Source organism: Electrophorus electricus, chromosome 26, assembly GCF_013358815.1.
Source record: "Electrophorus electricus isolate fEleEle1 chromosome 26, fEleEle1.pri, whole genome shotgun sequence".
Lineage (NCBI taxonomy): Eukaryota > Metazoa > Chordata > Actinopteri > Gymnotiformes > Gymnotidae > Electrophorus > Electrophorus electricus.
The window spans coordinates 1,271,871-1,297,639 of record NC_049560.1 but is presented as its reverse complement, the minus strand read 5'-3'; the positions used below and the strand labels follow the sequence as shown (position 1 = coordinate 1,297,639).

Below are 25,769 nucleotides of genomic sequence, written 5' to 3'. Positions count from 1 at the left end.
TGTTCATATTTAAAATATCTATACATACATATTCGATGACTCTTTTAGATGTCACGGACAACACAACATGATATTTGTACACGTTTCCTCGTGATGGGGGCAGGGTTGGCCTCCCCTGAGTCAGAGCTTTGGAATTTGCATCTGATTGCTGTTTGTCAACCAATGATTTTACTCAGCGACCGTGGACACGCCTCAGATTAGTCATAGATGCGATGTTACTTCCAAATTACCTCATATGTTGAAATCAGGTTTAATTAACATCGTATTAGGCTACTACATAGACGTTATCCGTCACACTGCATTGAGGAATATAGTCTACGTCAAATATTTAATAAGCGTACGTCACGAGCGCATTGTTTTTACAGGGAAATCAGGAATGTTGCTTCCGGTTCCCAAGAGTGCAAAAAACAAAACGGAAGCTGAATTGGTGAGTTTTGGGGTTTTTTTTAAACTCGGTTGTATTTTTTGCGCTAAAAAGTATGATTTGTTGTCTCATCTCTTTATTTTCAAAAGCAAACGTGTCAAACGTTTTATTTTTGTACATTTTATTTCGGACCCGATAACTACCGTTGTACCTTAACCCACTAACAACATGATTGGTATCAGTTGCAATGTTACAATGTATTTATATAGCCCTGCCCTATTGGCCCTCCGACGCACTGCATGAACTAGTTGATAAAATATCGAATAAAGACAACAAAGCTTGCTTAAACTGGATATCGACAGTAAGAGGATGAGTCCGAGTACATATTTGCACACCCTTTATAACTGTAGAGGAATTTCTGGAATGTAATTTATTTTTGCTAAGGTGAGTTTAGATTATACAGCATGCTGTTTAAAGTAACCTCACATATCACAATCTATAGCCGGTACTTCGATTATCTTTCATTCTTCGATTGGGGAAGTGGAGTATTGATTGTTGCTGTACCCTAAGCGTTATTGGCTTTACACGTTTGTAGCTAAACGTGAAAGAACTTTTCACCGATGGTAAGTTAGATGACACAGGTGCATAGGAAACAAATAAATACTATAGGATTGATGCAGGACGACGTTTAAAGGGGTATTTTGTATACTTGGTAATCTCATGGAGACAGAATAATATATTTAAAGATTTTTTACATTAACGTAGAAGGAAGGAAAACTCTTCGAGATATGATCTCAATGATCATAAACGATACACAAGGTATACCAGTGCTATGTTCGTTCTCTCTGCTGTAGATTATAAATCGTAGGCTTATATTATACATGAATATTCTGTTGGCCAGCTTTATACACATATCTGAACTAAATTAGAATAGTCAAATCGGGAGGAGCCCTGAACACATAGACAATAAGATTAGCTGATCGTGGGATTCATGGGACAGCCTACAAAACGTATATAAAGAAGTCTATAGGCTAGTCAAATTTAAACTATTTTATACATTATACTTATTTTTGTTCTTATATTTATTTTTAATTAATTAATAATAACAATAATAATAATAATTATTATTATTATAATTTTGCTTTAATACATGCGTGCTGTTTCTCCGGTTTGACGTAAACAGAAGCGCTATGTCAGAAACCCGAAAGCTATGTGCAGTGCACGTGTTTCTTATGACCACTAGAACATGCACACCCGAAAGGTTATTACGTGTGCGCGCGTAGTTTTGCGACGAGTAATCGGAATAAGAAACAAATAGGAAATTTCTCAAATTGTTTTGTGTATCATGACAATTGTGCAAACCAGTATTCAAGAAAATTTCACAGTTGTTTAAATGGCATGATGTTTAGAAGTGTGGAATCGCCACATGGCCACTCCTACTGTTCCTACTGCTTTTCATTGTTTAGCTCATTGTGGCATTAGGTTTTTATTTAACGATTTTATTTACCCGCATAAACCATTCACGTTTTTAATATGGAAAACCTGTATAAGCAGAAGTTTGCCAAGAACATTTCTTATACAATGAAAACCTAAATTGATTTAAAGGATACAGTAATGGGGTAACAATCCAATATTTGATACTGCTTTCAACAGAATAAAACTGTTGGTAGTTTGCTGTTACTGGTAACTGTAAATATTTTATATATTTTAGGGATTGAGCATAACTGTTTTAGTTGCAAATAGAGAATACACATCACAGCGACCTTTTTAAATTATGTGAAAAGTGCTTTTATCTTTGTTTTCATATTTGTTTTCATATTTCATATTACTTGGACATTCTTTACCTTAAATCCCTTAACCAAATAAAGTGTTCAGGCATCCAAGTCTTCCAGCCTTTGGTCTATGATTGTATCTCTGTGGGTTAAAATCAAATAGTCAGCGATCAGGTTGAGCTCTTTAAAAGATGGATTGCGTAGCGCATGTCACCTAATGAATAACATGTCCTGTTAAAGCGAAATGCATATCAATGAGACATGTATGGAATGGATTAGATTTCCAATTCAGCTTTGTAGTAATAACACCCTATTTGCAATATGACAAACATGGTGATTTGGCCTTACATTCTTAGCAAAAGTTGGCTGTTAACATATTTGTGGACATTTTGAGGTGTAGGCATTTTTGCAGTTTTTCATCTTGGTCTGCACCTGGGATCTGATTTTCTGAAACCCATCCTTCTGTTTCTGGAATAATTCATCTGTTTCTTAGATTGAATGGGTTTGTGTGCTGGTGTATGTGAATGTAGTTCATTGCAGAATAAAGAAGATATAAGTGATTTATTTTTTGTTTTGGGAGATGTGCTTCAAGTGTTGGATAATATTGATTTGATGTTTCATTTGATGGTCTTGATTTTATTTATAAAGTAATATTAATTAAAATGTTTATACTATGTTAACACTGTATTGAAACTTAAATGTGTGAAATATTTTAAGATGTTTGAAAGACAGCCAAATTATTAACCAACCGAGCTACTTGCAACTATGTCATCTTAGTAGATATTTGTGGTGAATGTAGTATGAAAAGTATGAGAAGACAAATGTAAGAGTGGACAGTCATATTGTGTCATCTTCAAATGTGTCTCCATGGCTTCATCCTTATCTGGCTTTGTAATTCAAATAAAGCAGGTGTCTGAGGAGTAAATAACTTGGCTGCAGAGTATTTGCTTTTCAACTAAGAGGGGAGTTTGTCTGTAAAGGAGGGAGTAGGGTGGTGCACATGGATTTTGTATATTGATGAGATGAGGCACGGGGGTGGGGGGGTCTGAGTTTTAGCCCCAAGGTCCTTACAGAGTTTCATCTGCGATGATCACAGTGAACTCCAAGCTCCTTTCTTCTCTTATCTTTTCTTTTTTAAGAATTTCAAATCCGGACTGAAGCTGGATGAACAGGTTTCTCTGTTACCAGGCAGAAAGAGTGTCAGATTTCTGGTTTTGCAGTACTTTGGGCTAAGGGGAGGAGGGGGGGGGGGGTGTAGCTGTGTTTATATTAAAACATACCCCTTATGTTTCAAAATAGATGGAGTTTGGTTGTGTATGGCTCCTGGGAAGAGCTTCTGTGTGGCACAAAAGAAGTTTGTGGTTTGTGTCTTCAGAAAGGCTTTCCATGAGTTTATAAGTCCAATAACATTATTGTTTGTTTTTGTGCCATATCACTGTGATTGGTATTATTGTTGCTTGGCTCCGTTCAGTAGCATCAAAGTAACCTTTGAGAGATTAGCTGTGTTTACAGAACAGGAGGTATGGGGCAGCTGGCCTCTGAACACGCCTGTCTCGTGTTTTACCGCTGAAAGGAGAGCAAATGAGTGACTTGGCCAGTGCTCAACTGTTCCTTTGCCAAGATGCACATGTTAAAGTGTCTTTGGCACAGTTTTTCTACCCTCATGCCAGAAAGCGGTGATTCCATGCTTTGGGAATGAGCTATGCAGGAATGCTGCCCAGCTGATCACTATTCCTTTTGAGCGGGAGATCCTTTGCGTTCAGCTAGTCCTGACCATGCTCAGGACAGATGATTCAGTAGAGGGGGGTACTTTTGCCAATCTCATCTTAACCATGCAACTCTTGCCATTCACATAATTGGGAAGCTGGTATTTTGCCTCAGACATACTAAGGAAAATCGACTGCTGAATTGCCCCTTTTTTCTGCAGTGTTTGTCACTGTTTATGATTTGTTGTATCCCCAAGGGTGTTTGTATAATAATATGGACCAAATGCATCCCAGCTTCTAGAACCTGTCCCCTTCCAGGAGTTTATACACTTTATGCCCCCCATGTCTTCAGATGGTCATAAAATCTCAATTGTTTCAGAAGTAAATTGACAAGATATTAGTCAGACCAGGAAACTTCCCTGTGACAGTTGTGTGCTGTGATCGAACTCCTTCCCTTACTACTTTAGTTGCGATGTAGTCTTGATTCAAACAGTAAAAAAGTCACCGTGGTCCTGAGTAAAAAAGTGACAGAATTGCAGAACATGAATCTGAAATGTCAGTATGCTATTGTCACACTTTTCCCACCCGTTTGGCTATTTGGGTAAAGATAAGCTTATACCCCTCTTGGCAGTACAAATTGGAAAATATGTTATTGCAGACTTTTTAAAAAATGTTTTTAGCTATTTTTCTTCTCTCTGGGCTTGGTGATTAAAGAAAGATGGTAGAGAAAAGTACAGGCTTTCAATAAATATTCTGAAATAACAAAACGGTGTACTATAATATAGATTTTTACTTATAAAACTTTTCTTTTTTTATCACTTGAATGGTAAATGGTAATGCCTAAGACATCATCTTCCATCAATTCTAAAACCAGTCTAATATTGCTAGTGTTCTACTAGTCACTCACAGAAATGTTTAGGTTCAGGAGTCAGAAGTGGAGGTGGGTTTTTTGTTTTGTTTGTTTGTCTGGGTAAGGGCTTGGTAAATGTTTACCTGTTTTGTCAACTTTCCAGACATTTCTATTCTGCTGACTTAACCTGAGCACTTCTTAGGAAAGAGGTCAAGCCTGGCAGTCTTCCTAAAATGGCTGAACAGAATATGGAGATCTGTATAAATTACATTACTGGAAGTGAGCCTGTCTTTGATTGCCTAGCCACATTAATTAGATTTCCCTTTCCTTCTAACAGACTGTGGACAGCTCTGTGCTTCTTTCTAGTATGTGACATTGTCTGGGCGCATGCTCTTTCTGCTGTTAGGGTGTTCAGTGGATGTAATTTAGCATTCCACTGAAGGAATACTTGTAGGAAACTGAAAGGCTCCTGTATGCCTTCCTCCAGCAGAGCTGAGCTGAATGAATAGGGCATTTTATTTTATTTTCCGTGCTGACGTTTATCTGTCTGGCGACAGTGTGCAGCTCTTTTGCTGCTTCTCACATGGTGCCGCTAAGGTCATGGTAGCCAGCTCTTTTTGAAAGTATACATCAGCGGTCTGTGCTGTTACATCCTGTCCTTGAGAGCAGAGCTGAATAGTGTAACCAAAGAACGGCCCTCCCCCTTTTTTTGCAAGGCACCAACATATAAACATCCACAGCTTGATATAGTAAACATGACTTCCACTTTATTGGATATGTTTAGTCTCATGTGCAGAATTTCCCTGCTCATTTTCTGCCTTGTTTTTATTTTTACTACCCCTTATTTTTGGCCCGTGCAGCTTTTGCTAAACAAGGGCTCTTTGTCTGGTCAGATAGAGTGTTGATTCACAGCAAGCTTCGTGTCTGTTTAGAGATGGCACAGAGCCTATGGTTTTGATCAGCTGTGCTACGGCAAGTCATCTGTACGCTGTATGCCGGGGATGTGGATATGGGTCTTTATCTGTGTGGAATTGGACCCTTAGCTTTTTCCTTATCTCTTGTCCTGTTTGCTCAGACCTTGCGATCTTGGCTACTCCCCCCAGCCACCCCACCCCCACCATTCATCCCTTGTGCCCGTGGCAGTCGGGGGGGGGGGGTCGTGTAGGATGAACCTAGACTCTCCCTGACTTCAACCTCATTGGCATCTAAGCGGCATGGGCCACTACTCCCAGGCTAATGATGCAGTATTAAGCTGTAGCATGTTGGTGCTGTGTAATATATGAATGCAGTGTGAATATATGGAGAGTATTTCTATTCCGTGAAAACTTTCCTAGTGGATGCCATTCTTCCATCAGTTATATTTCTGTGCATTGCTTGTAGTCTCCCTTATGTTACTATTTCTCATTAACTCTCATTTGTCTTTTAACTTTTCTTAGTCTGCATGTAGACTATTTTTAATGTCCCAGCATTTTTGTTTGTGTTTATATGAGTGTATGTGTGTTGTTTGTTTGTTTTTTTTTTGGAGTGCTTTTGGACTTGCACACAGTAACAGCACTGTATTATTGTCAGTCCACCTCTGTGTTGAACAGATGCATATTCCACATTTCTTCTGTGGCACAGTTGACACATGGAGAATTTAGGGTATTGTGTGTCATAAGCAAGACCCGAGTCTATGAATGTAGCATCTTCTGTAACATCTAGTAAAGAAATCTTCCTGGTATAGCCTGTTGTGTGAGTGTTGCACAATTACAGCTTGATGAATGAAAGAGATGAACCTTTCTAAAATGGAGACTACATTTGTGTGGTGATTAAGCTTGCTATACATGGTCATTTAAGAGACCCATGTAACATTATTTTCAAATACCTAATAGCTGTTTAGTTTACCTACTATAATTATTATTTTAGCAGTATACAGGTTGTTTTGGATAAACAATATCAGAATTGTAATTTTTACCAGTGCGCAGTATCTGTTCCAACTTTACGAATGGGCCCTAATAAAGAAGAAATAGTCAGCGTAGAACTGAGTATTACAACATAAGAAAGTAGAACATTTTAATTTAAACTCAGGATTTTACTAAATGCAAATTTGCGATGTTAGTCATGGTATATCAATGTAATTTTAACCTGCATACCACCTATCTTACTGTGCCACTTAATCACGAATTTCAAAGGTTTAAGGCGGAATTCCAGGTTTTTTATTTATTTATTTTTAAAATATATTTTGCTAGATGAAATAATGCAACTGTGGGGAAAAATATTTGGTCACTGCATTAGCGTTGTATAAGATTTTCATGATGCACTTTTACCATTTTGCTTTGATTCCTCCTGGAAACCTATGTTATTACACTTATAAGAGGAATAAAACCTTTTTACTTTAGAAGCAGGTGTTCACCAAAGTTGTTCTCAAGCAAAGTAGTGTTCTAAAACTAACTGATCACCATCTGAATTCTTGATGTATGCCCCTTCAAAAAGTAACTTGTCTTGTTTGTGGAGTAGGCTGTGTGTATATTCTCTCTCTTAATAACCTTCTATTAGTCAAACTAGGAAACAGATTGCAGCCAGTAATGTGTATATGACATGAGGCTATAAATCTACGTTTCCAATTACAGCAAGATTTCTTTTGGTAGAATGGAGTGGACCTTTCATTGAATGGTACTTGATGGAAAGTACCATTGGCTGGTGTATGTATGTACATGGTATATGATATTTATGCAGTTCTTTTATCTATATGGTATTTCATGTCTATAGTGTGTAATGTGATGCAAGTGGTATAGTGATGTCAGCAGCAAGAATTTTCTAATATGCGGTTTGAAAAGAGAAGAACGCAGGTGGTTGGAGGAGAGTTTTCATTAGGATGTTCTATCACACGTTCACTGATGCCTGTTCTCTTTCTCTTTTCCTCAGGCTCTGTTTAAGCTGTGCATTCTGTGTGGGGGGGGAGCACCTCCTCTCTGAAGGTTGCTGTAGCCTGTAGCATACTAAAAGGCCTCGTCTTCTACAACCTCCGAGGTTTCCCTCTGCCAGTAGGAAGTATTTTGTGAGCTCTTCTGGGAGTGTGGCCATTAGGTTTTTGACTTGTGTATTGAAAAATAAGAGCCAAGTATTTAGAGGGTGCACCTGGCTTGTTTGGGAGGGGAAGCAAAGGAGGCGGAGTCTCAGCACATCCTGTATCCTTGGAGATGAAGCTACAGGCTGTGATGGAGAACTTGCATAGGCAACAGCGGGCCAAGCTGCTCATGGAGATGGAGCAGCAGCAACAGCAGGCAGGGCAATTGCAGACCTCCGCCACCACAGAAGAAGAGCTAAAGCTAAGCTCCACCTCTGACACAGAGAGCGCTCAGATGGCAGCGCTAGCGGCCATGAGAGCCGTGGCAGCCGGACTGCAGAAGCAGCAGACAGCCAACAGCCCCATGTCGGAACGCAGCAGTGCTGATGAGGAGGAAGAAGAGGATTTGGAGGAGGAGGAGGAGGAGGAGGGAGATGAGCAATACAAAGACATGATGGGGTCAGAGGAGGAGGCGCAAATGTAATTATTAGCATACGTCTTCCCCCTTACATGTTGCATTACATTACATTTTGATTGACTAAAAATCTACATAAGCTAGCCTTTATGACAGAAGAACCTTTGTTTAGGACTGTCATATTCTCGTAATTTGGAATGAGTAGATATGAGTAAATGTAATAATCCAAAAGATTCATCAGCCTAGTTCTGAAGTGACAAACAGCAGTGTTTGTCTGTACTAATTCTTGTGTGCTTTATTGTGAAAGGTGCTTAAGATGCATGGTATTTAACATTTGTATGAACAGAAAGCAGAAGTGGGATGAGGATGACTTTGAGGGAGAGATGGAGGAAGACTACGATGAAGATCTGGGCGACGAAGGCCTGCAGACTGGTCGTGAGGCCGTTGCTCCAGGCCGAGGCATCCTGCTACTGCCCCATCGGCAGCTCCACCCCCATGCCCAGCTGCTGAAGGCCCGGGCAGGCTCTGCCCCCGAGCCCCGGACCTCGGGCCCCACTTCCCAGTCCTCCCACGGACAGCTTCATGGCCAGGACCACGGCGACTGGACGTACGAGGAGCAGTTCAGACAGGTAGGCCTTTGCACGTCACCAACGATGCTCCCATATACTGCCTAAGAAAATGCAGCCAGTCCTGCTGTGGAGTCTGCTGGCTGAGTGAAGCATTGTTTCAGGTGCTATAAAGTGGGGAGGTTGGAGAGGGGTATAATGCATGCTGACAGATGTTTTTGACGTGGAACTTCAAAAAGACAACTCCGCTATTTAAATTTATTATTCAACTTTAATTTATATAGGGCAAAAACAGACCACAACAGTAAGACTGTCCAAAATACATTCTACACTTGTAGCTGTAACCTGTACTGGCTCAGCATGGTAACGGCTCAGTACAGCAACTAATAACTATAGTGTTTCCCCACTATGTGTTTTCTAACTACTTTTTTCACAAGTCATCTACACAGTGACAGCAAAGAAGAACCCACATGCCTCAAGTGTCAGTTGTGCTGCTAGTGCAGAGTTTTATTTCTGTGATTGCATAGCTGGATGACAGACATGTGGCAAGCTCCCAAGTGACATGGTATATGATTTTAAACAAATTTATCAACTGAGGGGTCCTGCTGGGAAATTAAACTAGAATGGAAAGAGAATTGAACAGAGTTCACAAAGGCCCTGCCCTGAGTGGGGCATTGGTAGCTGAGTGGTCAAGGTACTTGACTCGTAATCGGAAGGTTGCTGGTTCAAGTTGCTGCCAAGTTGCCACTGTTGGGACCCTGAGCATGACCCTTAACCCTCAATTGCTCAAGTTGTATTTCAGAACTAGAATCGTACTTCAGAACTAGAATTCAAAAAATGTATTACATTTACTCATATCTACTCATTCCAAATTACGAGAATATGACATAGTCCTAAACAAAGGTTCTTCTGTCTGTAAGTTGCTGTGGATAAAAGCATCAGGTAAATTCCATAAATGTAAATGTAATACCAGTATGTATAAATGAGATCAGCTCAGGCATGAGTTAACACAGCTGGTTTGGATGTCTGTGCATTCATTCTTGATTAGAGGAAGTGAAAAGGTCCTCAAGCTGGATTTGTATTACTAATAACCAAAGTGTTTTCCCATGGCATTTCAACAAGACATAAAGTCTTCATTCTCAGTTAATATCATCCTGGGTTTTGAATTTTGACTCAAAAAATCTCAGATTGCATCAGACTGGCAGTTGTATAAGGATATGCACCAAATTGTACCCTTTTGTAACATTAGTGTCTCCCATGTTTGAGTTTGTTGCCAGGGTCAGCTTGTGAAATGTATTATCATATAATCATATCATGTGTTATATCATGTCTTGTCATTTGAAGCTAATAAGGACTTTTTGTGAATGAAAGCTAATGCTTGTGGAGGAGAAAGATGGTGTGACGCTGTCAACCATCTGCAGCTAATGGGCCATAAGGGAGGGATGTTCTGAGAAGCCTGACAGTTGTTTTGTTCATATAGACTGGCACATGAATGCTGTTCGACCTTTATCAAATGCTGTGCCCGTAGATAGATCTCCATATGTAGTCACCAGGGGATGTGGATATTGGTGACAGTTAGAGGTGCAGTACTCTGTCTCTCTAAGATAATGTTACACAATTGTTGGGCCGTGTAGGATAGCTTGTGTAATGTATGGCTCATGCTACAGATCCTACAGTCTCCCCACCCCTTTGCTTTTTTCCAGGGGCAAAATGGAACATCTCAACATCTTTTTTTCTTACTTGAACTAACCTTGCTCACTCAATTTACAATTTGTTGCAACTCAGACAGAATAGTAAGGCAACATCAAAACATGTTATCTGAACAAAACTGATTAATCTAAACTGACTGTAGGGGGAAAATTTAGGATTGAACTGATGGTGCTTTTATATTTATATATAATTTTAATACTGCCTGGCCAAAAAAAAGGTCATCACCTGGATTTAACTAGGCAAATGGGTAAGAGCCTCCCATTGGATAATTACTGCATGGGTGATTGATTGTTTCAGCTGGCAACAAGTTATTTAACCCTAACTGATGCAGTGAGTGGCTTCTCATTTGTTAAACAACCATGTCGAAAGACACATCCTGTGGTCGTGAAAAAGATGTTAATCTGTTTCAGAAGGGTCAAATTATTGGCATGTATCAAGCAGAGAAAACAACATCTAAGGAGATTGCTGAAACTATTTAAATTGGGTTAAGAAATGTCCAACGCATTATTAAAAAGTGGAAGGACAGTGGGGAAACAACATCTTCGAGAAAGTAATGTGGTCGGAAAAAAATATTGAGTGATCATCAGCAGCGATCACTTAAACGTGTGGTGAAATCAAATCATAGAAAAACATTAGGACTCAGGTATATGTTTAGTAGTGAATGTAAGAGTATTTCCACATGAACAATGCAAAGGAAACTCAAGGGATTGGGACTAAACAGCTGTGTAGCCTTAAGAAAACCACTTGTCAGTGAGGCTAACTGGCAAAAACAGCTTCAATTTGCTAGAGAGCATAAAGATTGGACTCTGGAGCAATGGAAGAAGGTCATGTGGTCTGATAAGTCCAGATTTACCCTGTTCCAGAGTGATGGGTGCATCAGGGTAAGAAGAGAGGCAGCTGAACTGATGCACCCATCATGCCTAGTGCCTACCATACAAGCCTGTGGGGGCAGTGCTATGATCTGACCAACTGCAGCAACCCCACGTCTAGGTTCAGCAACATTATGTGCCCAAAGAATGAGGTCAGCTGACTACTGAATTACCAGGTTATTCCATCAATGGATTTTTTCTTCCATGATGGCAGGGGAATATTCCAAAATGACAATGCCAGGATTCATCAGGCTCAAATTGTGAGAGAGTGGTTCAGTGAGCATGAGACATCATTTTTACACATGGATTGGCCACCACAAAGTCCAAACCTGAACCCCATTGAGAATCTTTGGGATGTGCTGGAGAAGACTTTGCGAAGTGGTCCAAGTCTTCCATCATCAGTACAGGATCTTGGGGGTGGAAGAGAATTAATTCAACTCTGGACAGAAATAAATGTTGTGACATTGCAGAAGCTTGTGGAAACGATGCCACAGCGAATGTGTGTCGTAATCAAAGCTAAAGGCGGTCCAACAAATATTGGAGTGTGTGATCTTTTTTAGGCGTGTTTGTGTGTGTGTGTGTGTGTGTGTGCGTGCACATGTGTGGGAAGTGAAGGGTTAATCAGCTGCAGTTTATTTTGGGCAGGTGGGTGGAGGCAGATTGGAATGTGCCTGAGGGAGAGTGATAATCTGTCCATTCTGGCTGGAGACTCTGGCACAGTGCAGCAACACATCCCTGTTCACCCATGTCAGTTGGAACCCCTCCCAAATGATCTCTGGCCCAGAATGACAACAATTTTATTTCCCAAGTGACAAACCGATATCAAACAAGCCATTTATCTATGTGCTTTTTCCAAAAGTTTCCAAGAACCTGAGCTCTTTTTTCCATAGAACAGGGAGAAAAGGGTAGAAAGTGCAGCCTATCAACTTGGCTTGTGATCTTCTAATTTTGATACAGCTAAAATTAATGTGACATTATGGCATACTGCCAATTTGCTTCTGATTGAACTGTCAGGCCTGGCCAAGTAGTGGAATGAGAGAAACTGATTTCAGTGGTCTAAGAATATACCAGCACTAATGCGAAGGGAACAGATTTGCCTTGTGTGAGCCAAGTTTGAGGTTTTAATTAAAGAAGTGGTTACACATGAGAATGAAACTATACTTTTTGATCTTTTGAACCTTATTTAGGTGCTTACTAAAGACATTTGATCACATGCTACAGCTTGAGAGGGGAACTATTGGGTCAGGTTACTTTTGTCCATGCACAATAAGCACATTTTTGATTGCTAAGGGCATACATTAAGGTTTACAGAGAAATTACAGACCTAGCAAGCATGGCACTTGTTGGAACAGCTCACCATCTGCCTATAAGACATCAAACGCAATAATTGTTTAAAAATGCCACCATGACATTCTTGATGATCATTTTGGACTTACAATAAAAATAAAAAATGGATAGCTAGAGAATAAACAAAAAAAAAAAATACTAATACTAATAAATACTTGGAGAATCTTGCAGAATGCTGAAATTAACTTAGAAATGTAAGCATTGTTTTAATCATACAGTTTGAAATATAAATGCACAAACTTGGGCTTGAGATGCATTGTTTCAGCAGTCTGAACAAGACAGCGCAGCACACAGAGAAATTAGTTTGAGCTAGCCCCCCCCCCCCCCCCCCCCCCCCCCCCCCCCCCAACAGACTGATTATGTCACAGTGATGACTGAGCTGCATCGGAGCAGCTGCCTTGCAATCCTCAGGCAGGCAGAAGACCACAAGTGCGAGTCTGTCTCTGTGCTGTTGTGCAATCTAAGAAGAATACAGAACAGCTTCATCTGATAGCTGGCACTCGCTGCACATGACCCATAATTACATACAGTAAACATGTATCTTTATTACTTTACTTTGCACATAATGTTATGATTAAACCAATGAAAAGTAATGAAGAAAAAAAGAACCTGCTGAACACCATCTGCAATGGCTCCATTTACTTGATTGCCCTCAAATAACATACATGATGAGTAAAAACATGAAACAAGTTTTCTCTTATAATGAGCAATTTTGATGTAGAAAATTAAAAATGAACAAGTATAAAAGTGCAGCGTTATCTCGTTTAATGCAGTGGTTTCAGCAGTCATTGCCTCCTCCAATCTACTGCAAGCATCAATCTTTAATGCCAAGTCGTTTAAATGGAAGCTCACCATAGAGGGTGTAATGAATTTTTAAAGACATGCCTGCTTTACTGTCCATCTGGGCTGCATTTGCCCTGATGGGTGCATTTACAATACAGATGAGACATCAAAGGCTGTTTCTGCCCTTTTCTTTTGCCTTAGGAAGTTTGTGTAATAGGACACCGTAACAAACTGACAGCATATAGAACATGTATATAAAATGATCAAACACTTGATTAATGTAAGTATTTGTTTTATTTGTTTATTCACTAGCTATTTCTTTTATTTACATAAGACCTACAAATTTTAAAACATTTATTGCCTTTGATGTTTTAAAGGCAGATGGAGAGCTGTTACAACATGCTTGCTAGATCAAGCTTTTACCATAACCTGTTGGCAAATATATTGAGAACACATCATTTGGAAATCAGCCATGTTAAACCAAGGCACAGAGTTTTTTACTTGGTGGACTGAATAAATCTGACAACTCATGAAGGACCAATTTAGTCATTAGGAGATTTATTTATAGCTTGCACCACTTGCTACAGGGATGTATTTGAAGAATGCTCTGGTGAAGGTCTGACTGGACTTACTGCTGATGGACAAGTGATGGGGAACCTGATACCACTATATTCAGTTTCAGTCTTTTTTCCAGTTACCAAATTGGTTCAGAACATAAAGCAACTGGTACAGAGTGTAAGGGAGACAATAATCTAATTTAAATAATCTAAGATCAAATGTCTGATAACTCATACTTGCTATAAAACCTTTTTTAATTAATGGAAGCTGGTTTTGTTTTTCTTGCCTATAGTGTCAAGTCCTTAAGTGATTAGGAGTTCTCAGGTGTATCGGTAGCAAAAATGCTTAAAAATGACCTTGAGGAGATCCATTTTACTTTTCCTGTTGACAGCAGAAGGCCGTGACAAGTTGAAATCTGGCCAAGCGGTACACTGAGCAGTGAGGAATTGTGTTTTGGCAGAGACCCCAGATGCTGGAAGATGTCAAACTGTGCAAGTAACAGTCAGGCTGTATGTCAGGGCCACATCACCTGGGGCTTCTGGGAACTGGCAGCATCTCAAAGTGTGTGTGTGTGTGTGTGAGTGACTGCTGGAATGTGACCAAAGATTGCATAAATGCTTAGCATAGCACTTTCCCTGTCTGTCTCCTCTTTGTACCTTAGCTTTGTTTCTTGCTTTGTTGTTGGTTCCTCTTTTTGCCTGTATAATTTCTGTGATGTTTTATTTGCTGGCACATGCAAAGCCAAATGATCAGTTTTGTTGATTTACTCCCCACCCCGATCTTTGAGGTGGTTTGTTTGTTTTCGTTTTTTTGCTGTATCCCAAGCATTCTCTTCGCAGTAGTGTTTTGTGATTTCAGAATCTTTGTAGAACACTAAACATGCCCCCACCATTAGGACATTAATGACTAGGAAGATGCAGGTCAGGTGATCTCTGCATACCCGATCACCTTTTACCCAAGAGGAGGGGTGCCTGTACAAAGCAGACAAATCAAGGCCCAGCAGAGGTCAAACGCTTGTCCATGCTCTTATTGACTGTGCGGCACATGCCATGCGGTCAGAGATGTAACCATTAGAGGCTTTTTCACAGGCCAGGTGCTGCTACATGTAGAGGGCTGAGAGGCCATGGCACAGGAAGAGCTGTAAGATCCCATTATTGACACACAAGTCACTCCCCTACAAAAGAAACGTAGGCTGATGCAGAGCAGAAAGGGCCCCAGACCTCACAGCCTAGCCCAGCCATCTCTCTTCCTCTTCCCTCGGTTCCTTTCCTTCTACTCTTCATACCTGAAGAGTACCACTCGCAGCTCCTGCTGATCCCTGTGCTGTAGCACAATCGAGGACAATGCTTTGCCATGCTTTATTTTGAGTGACTGGTTGCTCAATCAATGATTCTGATTGTGTTGCAATGTCAACAGACCGGAGTGCAGACAGCATACAAGTCGAGCTCTGTGAAAAGGGAACTGAAAAGGGAGCTGATACTTACTTTTTTTTTTTTTTTTTTTTTTTTTTTGGTTAATTCTCGGTCTCAAGAAATGTTCCAATAATGGTTGTGACATCTCAGCTGTGAAGTCTGCACATTTTTCTGTGGAAAAAAAAAATCAGAACTTTGCTGGTTGTGTGTTTTTTAAAGCTAAGATCAGCCTTGTTCAATGGTCCTGTAGAGAAAAGAGTGGATTTCCCTGGTTCCTTGGCAGGAAGTTTTGCTTTTGCAGACCATGTAAATTGTATTCACATTAGATGAAAGTGGAGCTGTGCTGGCTTGTGATCTCTGATGTGCCCGCTTTTGTCTCTTATCAGCTCAGTCTGGAATTTGATGCAGGTGGACCGGTTCAGCCATGACAGAGGCTCCAGCCTCTGTCTGTGTTCTCCTTGTCATACCATGCTATCCCAGTGTTCAGATGGCTCCCATCATGGGTAGAAGACCCAAAATTGCACATGACTTGTGTTTTAAAAATTTCCGTTACTGAGGTGGAAGGAGGTAAAATGGACCCTGTTCATGCATGACTTGCGAAAAAGCTAAATTCAAAAGTAATTTGAATTATTAAATGGTGCACATCTTTTTGGGTTTCAGGTTTCGCTCTGCTGAAGAGTGATACGAAATAAGGTTTTCATTTATGCAGGTGTTCGTCTCTGCTGCTGACTTAATTTCAGAGAAGGAGGCCTTGGGTTATGGTAGCCAACACTATTGTTTCCACACAATGGCTCTCCCTTTTATCAAACAGGCCCACCCTGCATTGAGTGATGGAGCTCTCATAACATGCTCTTTCATTATTTATTCTGCAACATGGTGAGCAAATCTTCTCTGTAAGGCTGAAACTAGCTTGCTGGTCATTTCCTCCCGGCCCCCTCTCTTGTGCCTTGAAGGTGATCAGCAGGTGTGAAATGCCGTTACAGGCTTTTGAGACTAGTAGCTCACGTGTCATGCGAGTATAACGTAGGGGCCTTCTCAGTTTGGGGGAGGGGGAGGCGGCTTGGTGCTTGGTTGGTTGTGGGTTGGATTTGGTCTTCTTTCTCACTTGCTCCTGTACCAAAGAGGTACTTACTGGAAGTCAGATGGTGGTGAAAACTGCTTGTTCAAGTGTCTGCCCTTGCCTTTACTTCTCTTCTGATCAACACTGAGCCACATCTGGTGATATCAGCAAACAGAGTGTGTCTGGGTTAACTGAAGCTTATTTAAATCTCTGATATAGTTACTCTGAAGTAGGTTAGGGACTTCAAGGCATACTGTGAATCTGAATTCATACGTTTGCATGTGAACGTTGGCCAGAATTCACTCCCAACCTCAAGATTCATCTAGTATCATGGTGTGTATACTTTTGAGGCCATCCTGTGGCTTTCCTCTTCTCTTTTTTTGATCCATTACATCAACATGTTTGCTTCATGGACTTTTCTGTGACACTACCAGCATGATTACACAAAGCATTTATGGAAAGAGGTTTTCTCTCTCGTGACTGGCAGATAAATAGATGTGTTTCCACTATAGGGGTAGGGGGCTGGGGTTGTATAATCCTATCCTGTCATAAAGCCAGGGCTCTGTGAAGAGACGGGTGGCGAATGGGAGATGAGTGGCTTCCATTTTGTATTTCCCAAAGACAGATGTGTGTTGACAAGCCTTTCCTGCTCCCTGGGTATTGATGACACTGATCAAACTGGTGGCTCAACCACATTCCTCCTCTTTTATTCACACCACCGGACACCTGATGATTTCAGCAACCACAGAAATTGCCGTTATATTCAGTACAGACTCTGGATTGATTATGGCTATACGGGTTCATGGACCGAATGGAGGGTTGTAATCAAAAAGAATGTGCATGGCAGGTCTCGCACTGTTCTGTGGGCCCAGCTAAACACTGCAGTCAGCTTCATTGGAACCAGCAGGGTTGCATTATAAAATGCTCGTCATGGTGTTAACTGATAGGGCTGGTGGTATTGTGGTTAGGAATGCTGGGAAAAAGCAGGCAGTTTGTAAATTGGTGAATGAAGGCACTGATGAGCGAAAGAGAGAGAGGCAGATGGGGAGCCATTTCAGAGATTTATGGTATGGTGCTCCTCAAAAACGCATGCATTCTGTAAATAAGCCTGCATTGCATTATGGCCCCTCCCCCTCCATTAGCCCCCTGGGACTGCTTCACCCATGAATATATCTGACTTGCTCTTACTCTCCATGTTTTGTTCGCAAGAGATGTAATAATTAACCTCTCCTGCATTCCCTTGATGCAAAACAGACTGTTGGGAGAAGTGAGACCTGACAATATGTGCCTTCAGCTCTGGTAGTTTTGATAATTCTTATCATTTGTGAAACCTTCAGATGGTGTTTTCTAGTTGGTTTTTCCCCCTTTGGCCAAATGTAAATGAAAGCAAATTGCTCAGTTCATAGAGTACTACTGGATTTTCAGGATATGTGACCTCGTGTGAGTTTTATCATTGCCTACTCATCACAGGCTCAGCACTGGTGTACATCTAGGATCAGATTTCCCCATTTAGTTCATGCTTTATCATACTTTGGCATCGTGATTAAACTGCTTCGATGTGCTCAACACAAAGATGATGATGTTGTTGTTGTTGTTGTTGTTGTTGTTAGGAATTTTATATGAAGTTCAGTATTGTGCATACAATTGTGCGTCTGTGAGTAAATAACACAATATATCCCTTGTTCAAGTCTCCTCGCGATACCAAAGTGCACTACAGACCCACCAAAACCTTCTTCTACTTTCAAATGTAAATGGCTCTTCTCCACCCCACCCCATGGCACATGTACAGTGTAGAGGGCTACACCCATCTCTCTCTGACTTGCACCTGCATGAAAACCCAAGTGATACTAACTAGTCATTGCCCCAAAGATTCTACATACATAAAATGTTCTCATCTGATTTGCTGTATCATTTAGTCTCAGGAAATTGGGTGGTTTTTCCATCTTGGGGTGCAGTATGTGGTTTGCATGGATAGTGTCAGGAACGGTGGTTTGTTGCAGAGCGGTTTTCTTTAATGTACGTTTATCTGGTTTCCATTCTCAGGCCCTTTTTGTTTGTTTTTCTTTCTGTTTCCCTGCTACAGCTTTATGAACTGGACAGCGATCCCAACCGGAAGGAGTTCCTGGACGACTTATTCAGCTTCATGCAGAAAAGGGGTACATGATCACACACATAAAACAAATAACCTTTTCAGTGAGACCTTATACTTTGAATTCTGCTCGCCAGTACGCAATTAAGATTCATGAAGGCAGTGAATTTCATGCTGCTGCATCACCCCTTTGCTGGCAAGCTTTGTTCAGCATCACCAAAATACAGAGCTCAGTGAACATGAAAGGTATTGAGCTCGAAGCGACGCACGTGACTAAACGCATTTCCTGTGGCCATGACTGCTTTTCTAACCCTCAACATGTAGCGTAGTGCATTGTGGGAGATGTTGCATTTGTGCCCCTGTCCTTCCCTTCCTGTGACGCACGGGCACTCGACTCAGGTTTCAAGCTGATCTCTATTTCTTGAATGACTGACTGCTTTACGGCTGCTGACACTTTTACTGTTTATAGCGTTCTAAAGTGAATCTATGGCTCCAGAATGTACAGAAAGCTACTGTATGTGTGTGAACATGAGCACATGCAGTATTTGGCCTTGGAAACATCAAGCCATTATCTTCTGTCACATTTTAATGGATAAACAGTAACCCGCACACAATTTATTTTCTTGTATACATGTGACTGATATGCCCTTTCAATGTGAAAATGCTTTATTTGAGCACCCTGAAAAGAAATGTGTACAAGCCTTTGTACTTCAGACAATATATATTCAACAAAGGGGATCATGTTTGCACTCATTTGACCTGACACTGCCCTCTAGGGACAGAGAAGGTGTCAACACTAGGAGACTCACTCAGAATACAAAGGTAGATCTTTGTAAATCACTTGAGGGAAGCCACTTATTTAGTCATTATCCACACCCACCCTCAAGATTAACCACACGCACACCGTGCATCTATATGGTTTACTGTGTCACCTTTTGTATGGAAACTGACAAGTAAAATGTTTACTATTCAAAAATGACTCCACTGGTATGACCCCAAAAGCAGAAATTTCTATATAGGGGGCAGGGGGGGATGCCCTTAATTATCTGGGAACTTTTGTTTCCTTTTAGGGACACCAGTGAACAGGATCCCCATCATGGCCAAGCAAGTACTAGACCTCTACATGCTCTACCGGCTGGTGACAGAAAAGGGTGGGCTGGTAGAGGTCATCAATAAGAAGCTCTGGAGAGAGATCACCAAAGGCCTGAACCTGCCCACCTCGATTACCAGTGCTGCCTTCACCCTCAGGACACAGTGAGTACTTGACACTCTACAGCCTGCTTGATACACAGGGAAATGCTTTAAGTGCTTGATTCGTAAACTCACCCCCAAATCTATGATGCTCATGGTCTACATTTGACCTTATATTGGTACATGCTACCATAGAAAAGTGTTTGTTGTATACTTTTAAAGATGTGTCCTAGACATATTACTAGGTCCATTTTTGGACCTGAGATTCTAGGTCCTTGTTCTCTCAGACCTGACTTTCCTAATCCGCTCTCTGTACAGGTACATGAAGTACCTTTACCCATACGAATGTGACAAGCGGGGCCTCAGCAACCCCAATGAGCTCCAGGCTGCCATAGACAGCAACCGACGGGAGGGCCGGCGCCAGGGCTTTGGCAGTTCCCTCTTCACTTACTCCCCCAATGGCACACCCACAATGCTCTCCTCCCCGAAGCTCCCGCTGGCCAGTATGGGCCTCTCCATGGCCACCAATGGTGCATCGCTCTCCTCTGTGCAAAAAGTCAAAAAGGGTAAGATCGACAGTACACACAGACTCAGTCCAATGGAGTCTGAGTGAATGACATGCCTTGTGTTTATGCCCTGTGTTGCATACTCCTGCCAGTAGCCTACTTAATCCAACCCAACCTCAATAACTATAGTCTAGGCTCTTAATTACCTCAGGCTGACTAGCAGAAGTCCCTAACCTCACTGTGTGCAACTGCAAATAAGTCAGTATGCCTTAGGCTAAAGGGTACAGCCGTGACACTGGGGTTACCTTGGGGGCTCTGACCAATCCAAATGATGTCCCATGGGGATGCCAAGCCCAATTATGTCAGGGTTCAGAGTTTTATAAAATCACTACTGCAAACCCAAAAATGGTGCAAATGGTCATCCCCTATACCCCCCCCCCCCCAAAAAAAAAAAAAAAAAGAGAAAAGAAAGTCAAACATAGACAGTCCAGAAGAAGGAGCACCAGGCTAGTCCAGTTTTTGGTCCAAACACCATCCACCATTCCGAACACTCCTTGATAATTTTTGTTTTAATGAGAGGTCATTGGAAGCAAGCTAGTGCCCCCCAGTGGGTAGGATGGTTTTGATCATATATTGTCTGTATTAGTCACTTAACTATCCCAAAACCTAGATGGCTCATGGGGAGGTGTGTGTGGGGTTTTTATTGTGGGTTTTTGTTTTTTTTGTTTTGCTATTTGGAAATTACATTAATGGGCTCAGGTCTGTCAGGTCACATGGTTTCCATGTTGCAATGATTTTACATAGCCAACAAATTCAAATGTAACCAACACAGAAAAGGGGAAACCCCAGCAGATCGTTTCATCCTGTGATTTCAATATTATTGGTCTGTGAATTTAGCAAACTTGAATATTTTGTATTTGAGTTATAACACTTCCTAAGTAGTTATTTAAACAAGCCGCATTTTATTAAAAATTGCTACTGTTATTGTTACATAAATTAATAAAATATGTAAAAAATATTTTTTCCAGTATGTGAAATTTTAGTGTCTGTGTATATTGTCACCAACAACTAGGATGAGTAAAGTGCTAATGAACTAGCTCAGAACACTCGCGCCCACACAGAACTGAGCTAGTGTCCAAACACAGTGGCATTCTCTCAAAGCAAGTGGCCAGTTATTTCTTCACCCTTTTTGTGTCCCACCTTTTTAAGTGTTTTACCCAGCTACTGTCCTCCCCCCTGACCCTTTCTTTTATTTTTTCATCCCTCTCTTTTGGCCTTGCCCCGCCCGCCCCGGCCTTTGTCTAGAAGACGACGGTGGTCAGTCTAACGTGACGGCAGCTGGCAGGCTTTCTGGAGCGCTGGCGGGTCACCCGGTGGTCGCGGCTCAGGCCGCAGCTGTGCAGGCCGCCATGGCCGCCCAGGTGGCTGCGCTGGAGCAGCTCCGCGACAAGTTGGAGGCCGGAGAGCCACCCGAGAAGAAGATGGCACTGCCAGCGGAGGAGCACCAGCGGCTCCTGCAGAGGGCGCTGCAGCACAACCTGCTGGCCATGACTGCCCAAATGCCCATGAACATCCGTATCAACAGTCAAGGTAATCAAAGCCTATTTGGCCACTCTCCATTAAACAATTAGGCTCTCTTAAGGGTATGCCAATGGGTGTCTATCTGTCACAGCCACTGTTGCAGGTCTGCAGTAAAGGCAGAACTAGAAAATTAACCACAAGCTTCAGTGTTTGTTTATTATAGCTACAATTTCCAGCTGTCATGAGCCCTATGGTTATGCTTGAACTCAGTACATTCTATGTGTAATGGAGTTAAGCAAAACTGATTGATTTTAATGCATGCGGGAGAGGGAAGTAAATTCTATCTAATGATTCTCTCTAAGGCGGTGATTCATAGGAACATTTGGACTACTTTTGAACAACACTTTAAATTCATTTCATAAGAGACTTTGATGTTTCCAGCAAGGGAAGGGGAGTTTATAACCTGAACATTTTGTGGTTAAAATCTACCAGTGAAGGCTCTAGTCACTTCATTGGAAAACATTGTCTTTCTTGCGTAATGAAACTAATCCTTTTCCCTTCATTCAGTAGTTGCAACTCTCCTGAGTTGAATGTTTCATGCTTTGACACACAAGCGTGCTAACCTCACAGAACACCTCATTCAACTTTCGCATCGTAGTGTATAGAGGAGGAGATCTCTAATATCCTCACTAGAAACTCTGAGAAACGTTTAGCAGCACTCCCACACCAAACCCCCTCAGTCTTAAAAACTGTTTTTATAGCATGACAGATTAATGTGCAGGAAATGTAGAGATGCAAACCTGTTTTTCACTTGTAATTTACCCGTGAGACTCCACTGTGTGAGACAAGGAAGGGGAATCCCTACTGTGACTAGCAGTGCAACACCTTTTTGTTTTTAGGGGAAGGGAGTGTAAACTCGGCGGTTGAAGTAACAGTGGTTTTATTTGACATATTTCATAGTAAAATGTGAACATGTGACTCAGAAATACTGCAGGTAGGAGATTTATTCCTCCTGGCTGCAACTATTTGTTGGACTTTTTTTGTGTTATCCTGGACTGTTTCTGGTTTTATTATTGGCACCACATTGTAAGTCAGTGTGGATATTGTTTGTGTAAAATCTGAAATGGTCTAATAAATCGGATCATTTGGGAGTTAATTTGAAGTTCAATTGTTGTATAAGTGGCATTATTTCAGTAAGGTGGCTAGGTATGGAGAAAGGGGTGTGTGTTTGTTTGTTTTTTGTTTTTAAATATATATATATATATATATATATATATATATATATATATAAAATATTACACACACTATATATATACTATATTGTTTTGTTCCCCAAAACAACAGAGTTATCAGTAGTAATTTGCAGGTGGCTGAGTTTGTTTCCTTTTGTCTCAGATGGCAGACAGGATTCAGCCCTGAACCTCACCACAAATGGCACAAGCAGCATAAGCATGTCAGTGGAGCTAAATGGAGTTCTCTACACCGGTGAGTGGCAGACTGCTGCAGCCCAAACATGCAGAAATCAAAACTGTTCACTTAAGTCTCATGGAACTTGCATAATTCATCAGTCTCTGGAACTTGCATTTGTATGTTCCACCGGGCCGAATATTGTATAGTTCATATATGGCTTACAGATCTTTACCAGGCCTTTCCTTTTGCAAGAGGTTTATATTAAAATATGGGCTCAGGTAGTGCTTATGCTGCTGCAACAACAAATTTCTTATTTAATAATGGTCATTAAATATATATTGTACTTTCTGAGACTTCCAGTGAACTTGCATGCAACTCCCCCATTTCTCTTCTTGCTTTGCTACAGGTGTTCTTTATGCCCAGGCTACGGGACTGACCTCATCAGGAGTGTCCAGCAAAGCTCCTGGAGGCCGCAGCAACTCCCAAATGCATCCCCAGACCCCTACCTCATCCACCTCTACCAACCCTTCACCTTAAACACCTCACCACCGCCAAGCTAGCTAAGGCCAAAAATTAAACTTAGTTTCTTGAGCCTATGCCAAAAATATACATGTAGGAAGAACATATTCCAAGCCCACTTGATGCACACTATCTCAGGTTCACTTTCCTTTACTGACTCTCTTGTTCAAAATGAACTTAAAAACACCTACAAAAGAGTTTACGGTAAAGACAAACCTATATTATATATGCAAAATCTGTGAATAATTTATTTCTTTTCTGGGTACACATTGGTTGGAATCAGTATAGGAGTAGAAACTAGAAAAGGTAGCACTCTGTTTACACATTTTACATACCTGCTGACTGACAATGAAGCTTCCTGTTAACAGGAGTAAAGAACATTTTCAAAATACAACTTTTGTTAGTGTTATAAAATTTAATGCAAATAAGGTTCTAAACTATACATGTATTATTCGTGTATATCTAGAGTGCCTTGTGAAACAACATCTCTTCAACAGAGTTTTTATCGATTCTTGGCATGAGCCACAACAGACTCGCCCAAACTCCTTGCAACACCACGATGAGTGTGTCAGACTTTGTGTTTTCTGACACTTTGTTCCTGGCCACCTGGGTGTGTGGTGTTTTGGAAATGTCAGTGGAGAGCATTTTTACAGTTACTAGATGTAAAATGCCAGTCATTTATTTTCAAAATCGACGTCAAAGGGGTATAATGTTGCTTATGTGGTGTGAGAGTGAAGTTAGCGCTGCATTATAAACTTCCGGAGGATCTATTTTTGCAAGCCAGCATATACATACCTGTGTATATAAACTATGTTTAATCATGTTAATTTTACTTGAGATTGAGAAAGCCCTCTTTAAACAAGTGAGTGAAAAATAGAAAAAAATCCAAGCAAAGATGCTTATGTAATTCAGCGGGAGTCAAGCATAGGTAAGCCCTCTTATAGATCTGAACAAAAGCAATTAACGTTATTCCAAAATTTCCTACACCAGATTGTTAAATTGCTATTTAAGATGCACAGTGCAGGGTGTGAAGGAGCTTGCCTACTATTTAATTGTCTGGTCAGCAGATGCACCAACATTCTGGAAACATCTGTGTGTCATTAATAATAAAAAACGGCCTTCTTTTCATTGGTATAGAAAGATGCCTTCTGCATTAGCTGCCATGAGTTAGTGTTTCATTTTATTTAAAATACTTCAAGGCACCACGTTTTAAGCAAAACAAAATGCTCCTGCAATGTTATAGTTTATTTCTATAAAAAATGTGTAATTTCATAGAGATACTTCAGAAGGCTGTCAAATCCATCAATATATAAATTAATGAACTAAGTTGTTAGTATGTGGTTGATTTAATCACTTATATTTTAACTATAATTCATTGATTTTGCCAATGAACATAAATCTTAAGCACATGCTATTTGGCTCACTTTTGCTGGTCAGACATAAAATTCATGTAATAATCAGACCTGTTTGGATCAAAAGTTGCAGTGAAAATGTGCTTTGACATACTATACATAGCAGTTCTTTTTTTTTATTAATCTTGCCATATGAACTTCCCATAGCTAGCATTGAAAATATTAGTCTTGCAACTTTCACCTATACCTTGGTCGACTTTTATTTAAAAAAGACTAACCTTAGCATACCAGGTAATCTAAGCATTAGGTAGAAAGAATTACACGAACTAACTTTCATTTTGGATTGTCACATACTGAGTTTGGGTAGCTCCCTATATTTGATATATGACATGATTGGAATGTGCCAGTGTTGTGATTATTAGAATTGGGCTTTATTCTTATAAACTGTTATTTTGGACAGGCATTTGGAGAGGGTCATCTTCCCTTATACAATTGCAGATGTTTCCTGTGTCTGTATATTAATGTTAACATATTAACGTTTTCAGACTTGGGTTGCTCATGTCTCTTGGAGGTAAATTCTTTCTTAAAATTCAGATACTGGTTGGTGTGGTTACCTTACTCCCACAGTCAAGTTAACACAACTGTCTGTATAGTAATCCTGTGACTTTCGGGACATGCTAAAACGGGAACGAGGGGCAAAGTGTGTGTAATGGACTATAGTGC

The 25,769-nt window shown here is 40.8% G+C and overlaps 1 protein-coding gene across 2 annotated transcripts; it reads left to right on the top strand.

Moving 5' to 3' along the window:
- The first annotated feature begins 220 nt into the window (after positions 1-220).
- arid3a (AT rich interactive domain 3A (BRIGHT-like)) lies at positions 221-24,822 on the top strand. 2 transcript variants are annotated; one of them, XM_035523412.1, is made up of 9 exons: positions 221-427; positions 7,597-8,218; positions 8,500-8,782; positions 18,542-18,614; positions 19,618-19,801; positions 20,057-20,304; positions 21,553-21,834; positions 23,161-23,250; positions 23,582-24,822. In XM_035523412.1, exons 2-9 carry the CDS (start codon positions 7,872-7,874, stop codon positions 23,710-23,712), a joined length of 1,638 nt encoding a protein of 545 aa, XP_035379305.1. In that variant the 5' UTR covers positions 221-427; positions 7,597-7,871; the 3' UTR covers positions 23,713-24,822. The 2 variants fall into 2 exon arrangements, with proteins under 2 accessions (XP_035379305.1, XP_035379304.1); XM_035523411.1 differs by having other exon boundaries at positions 21,550-21,834.
- The last annotated feature ends 947 nt before the right edge of the window (positions 24,823-25,769 follow it).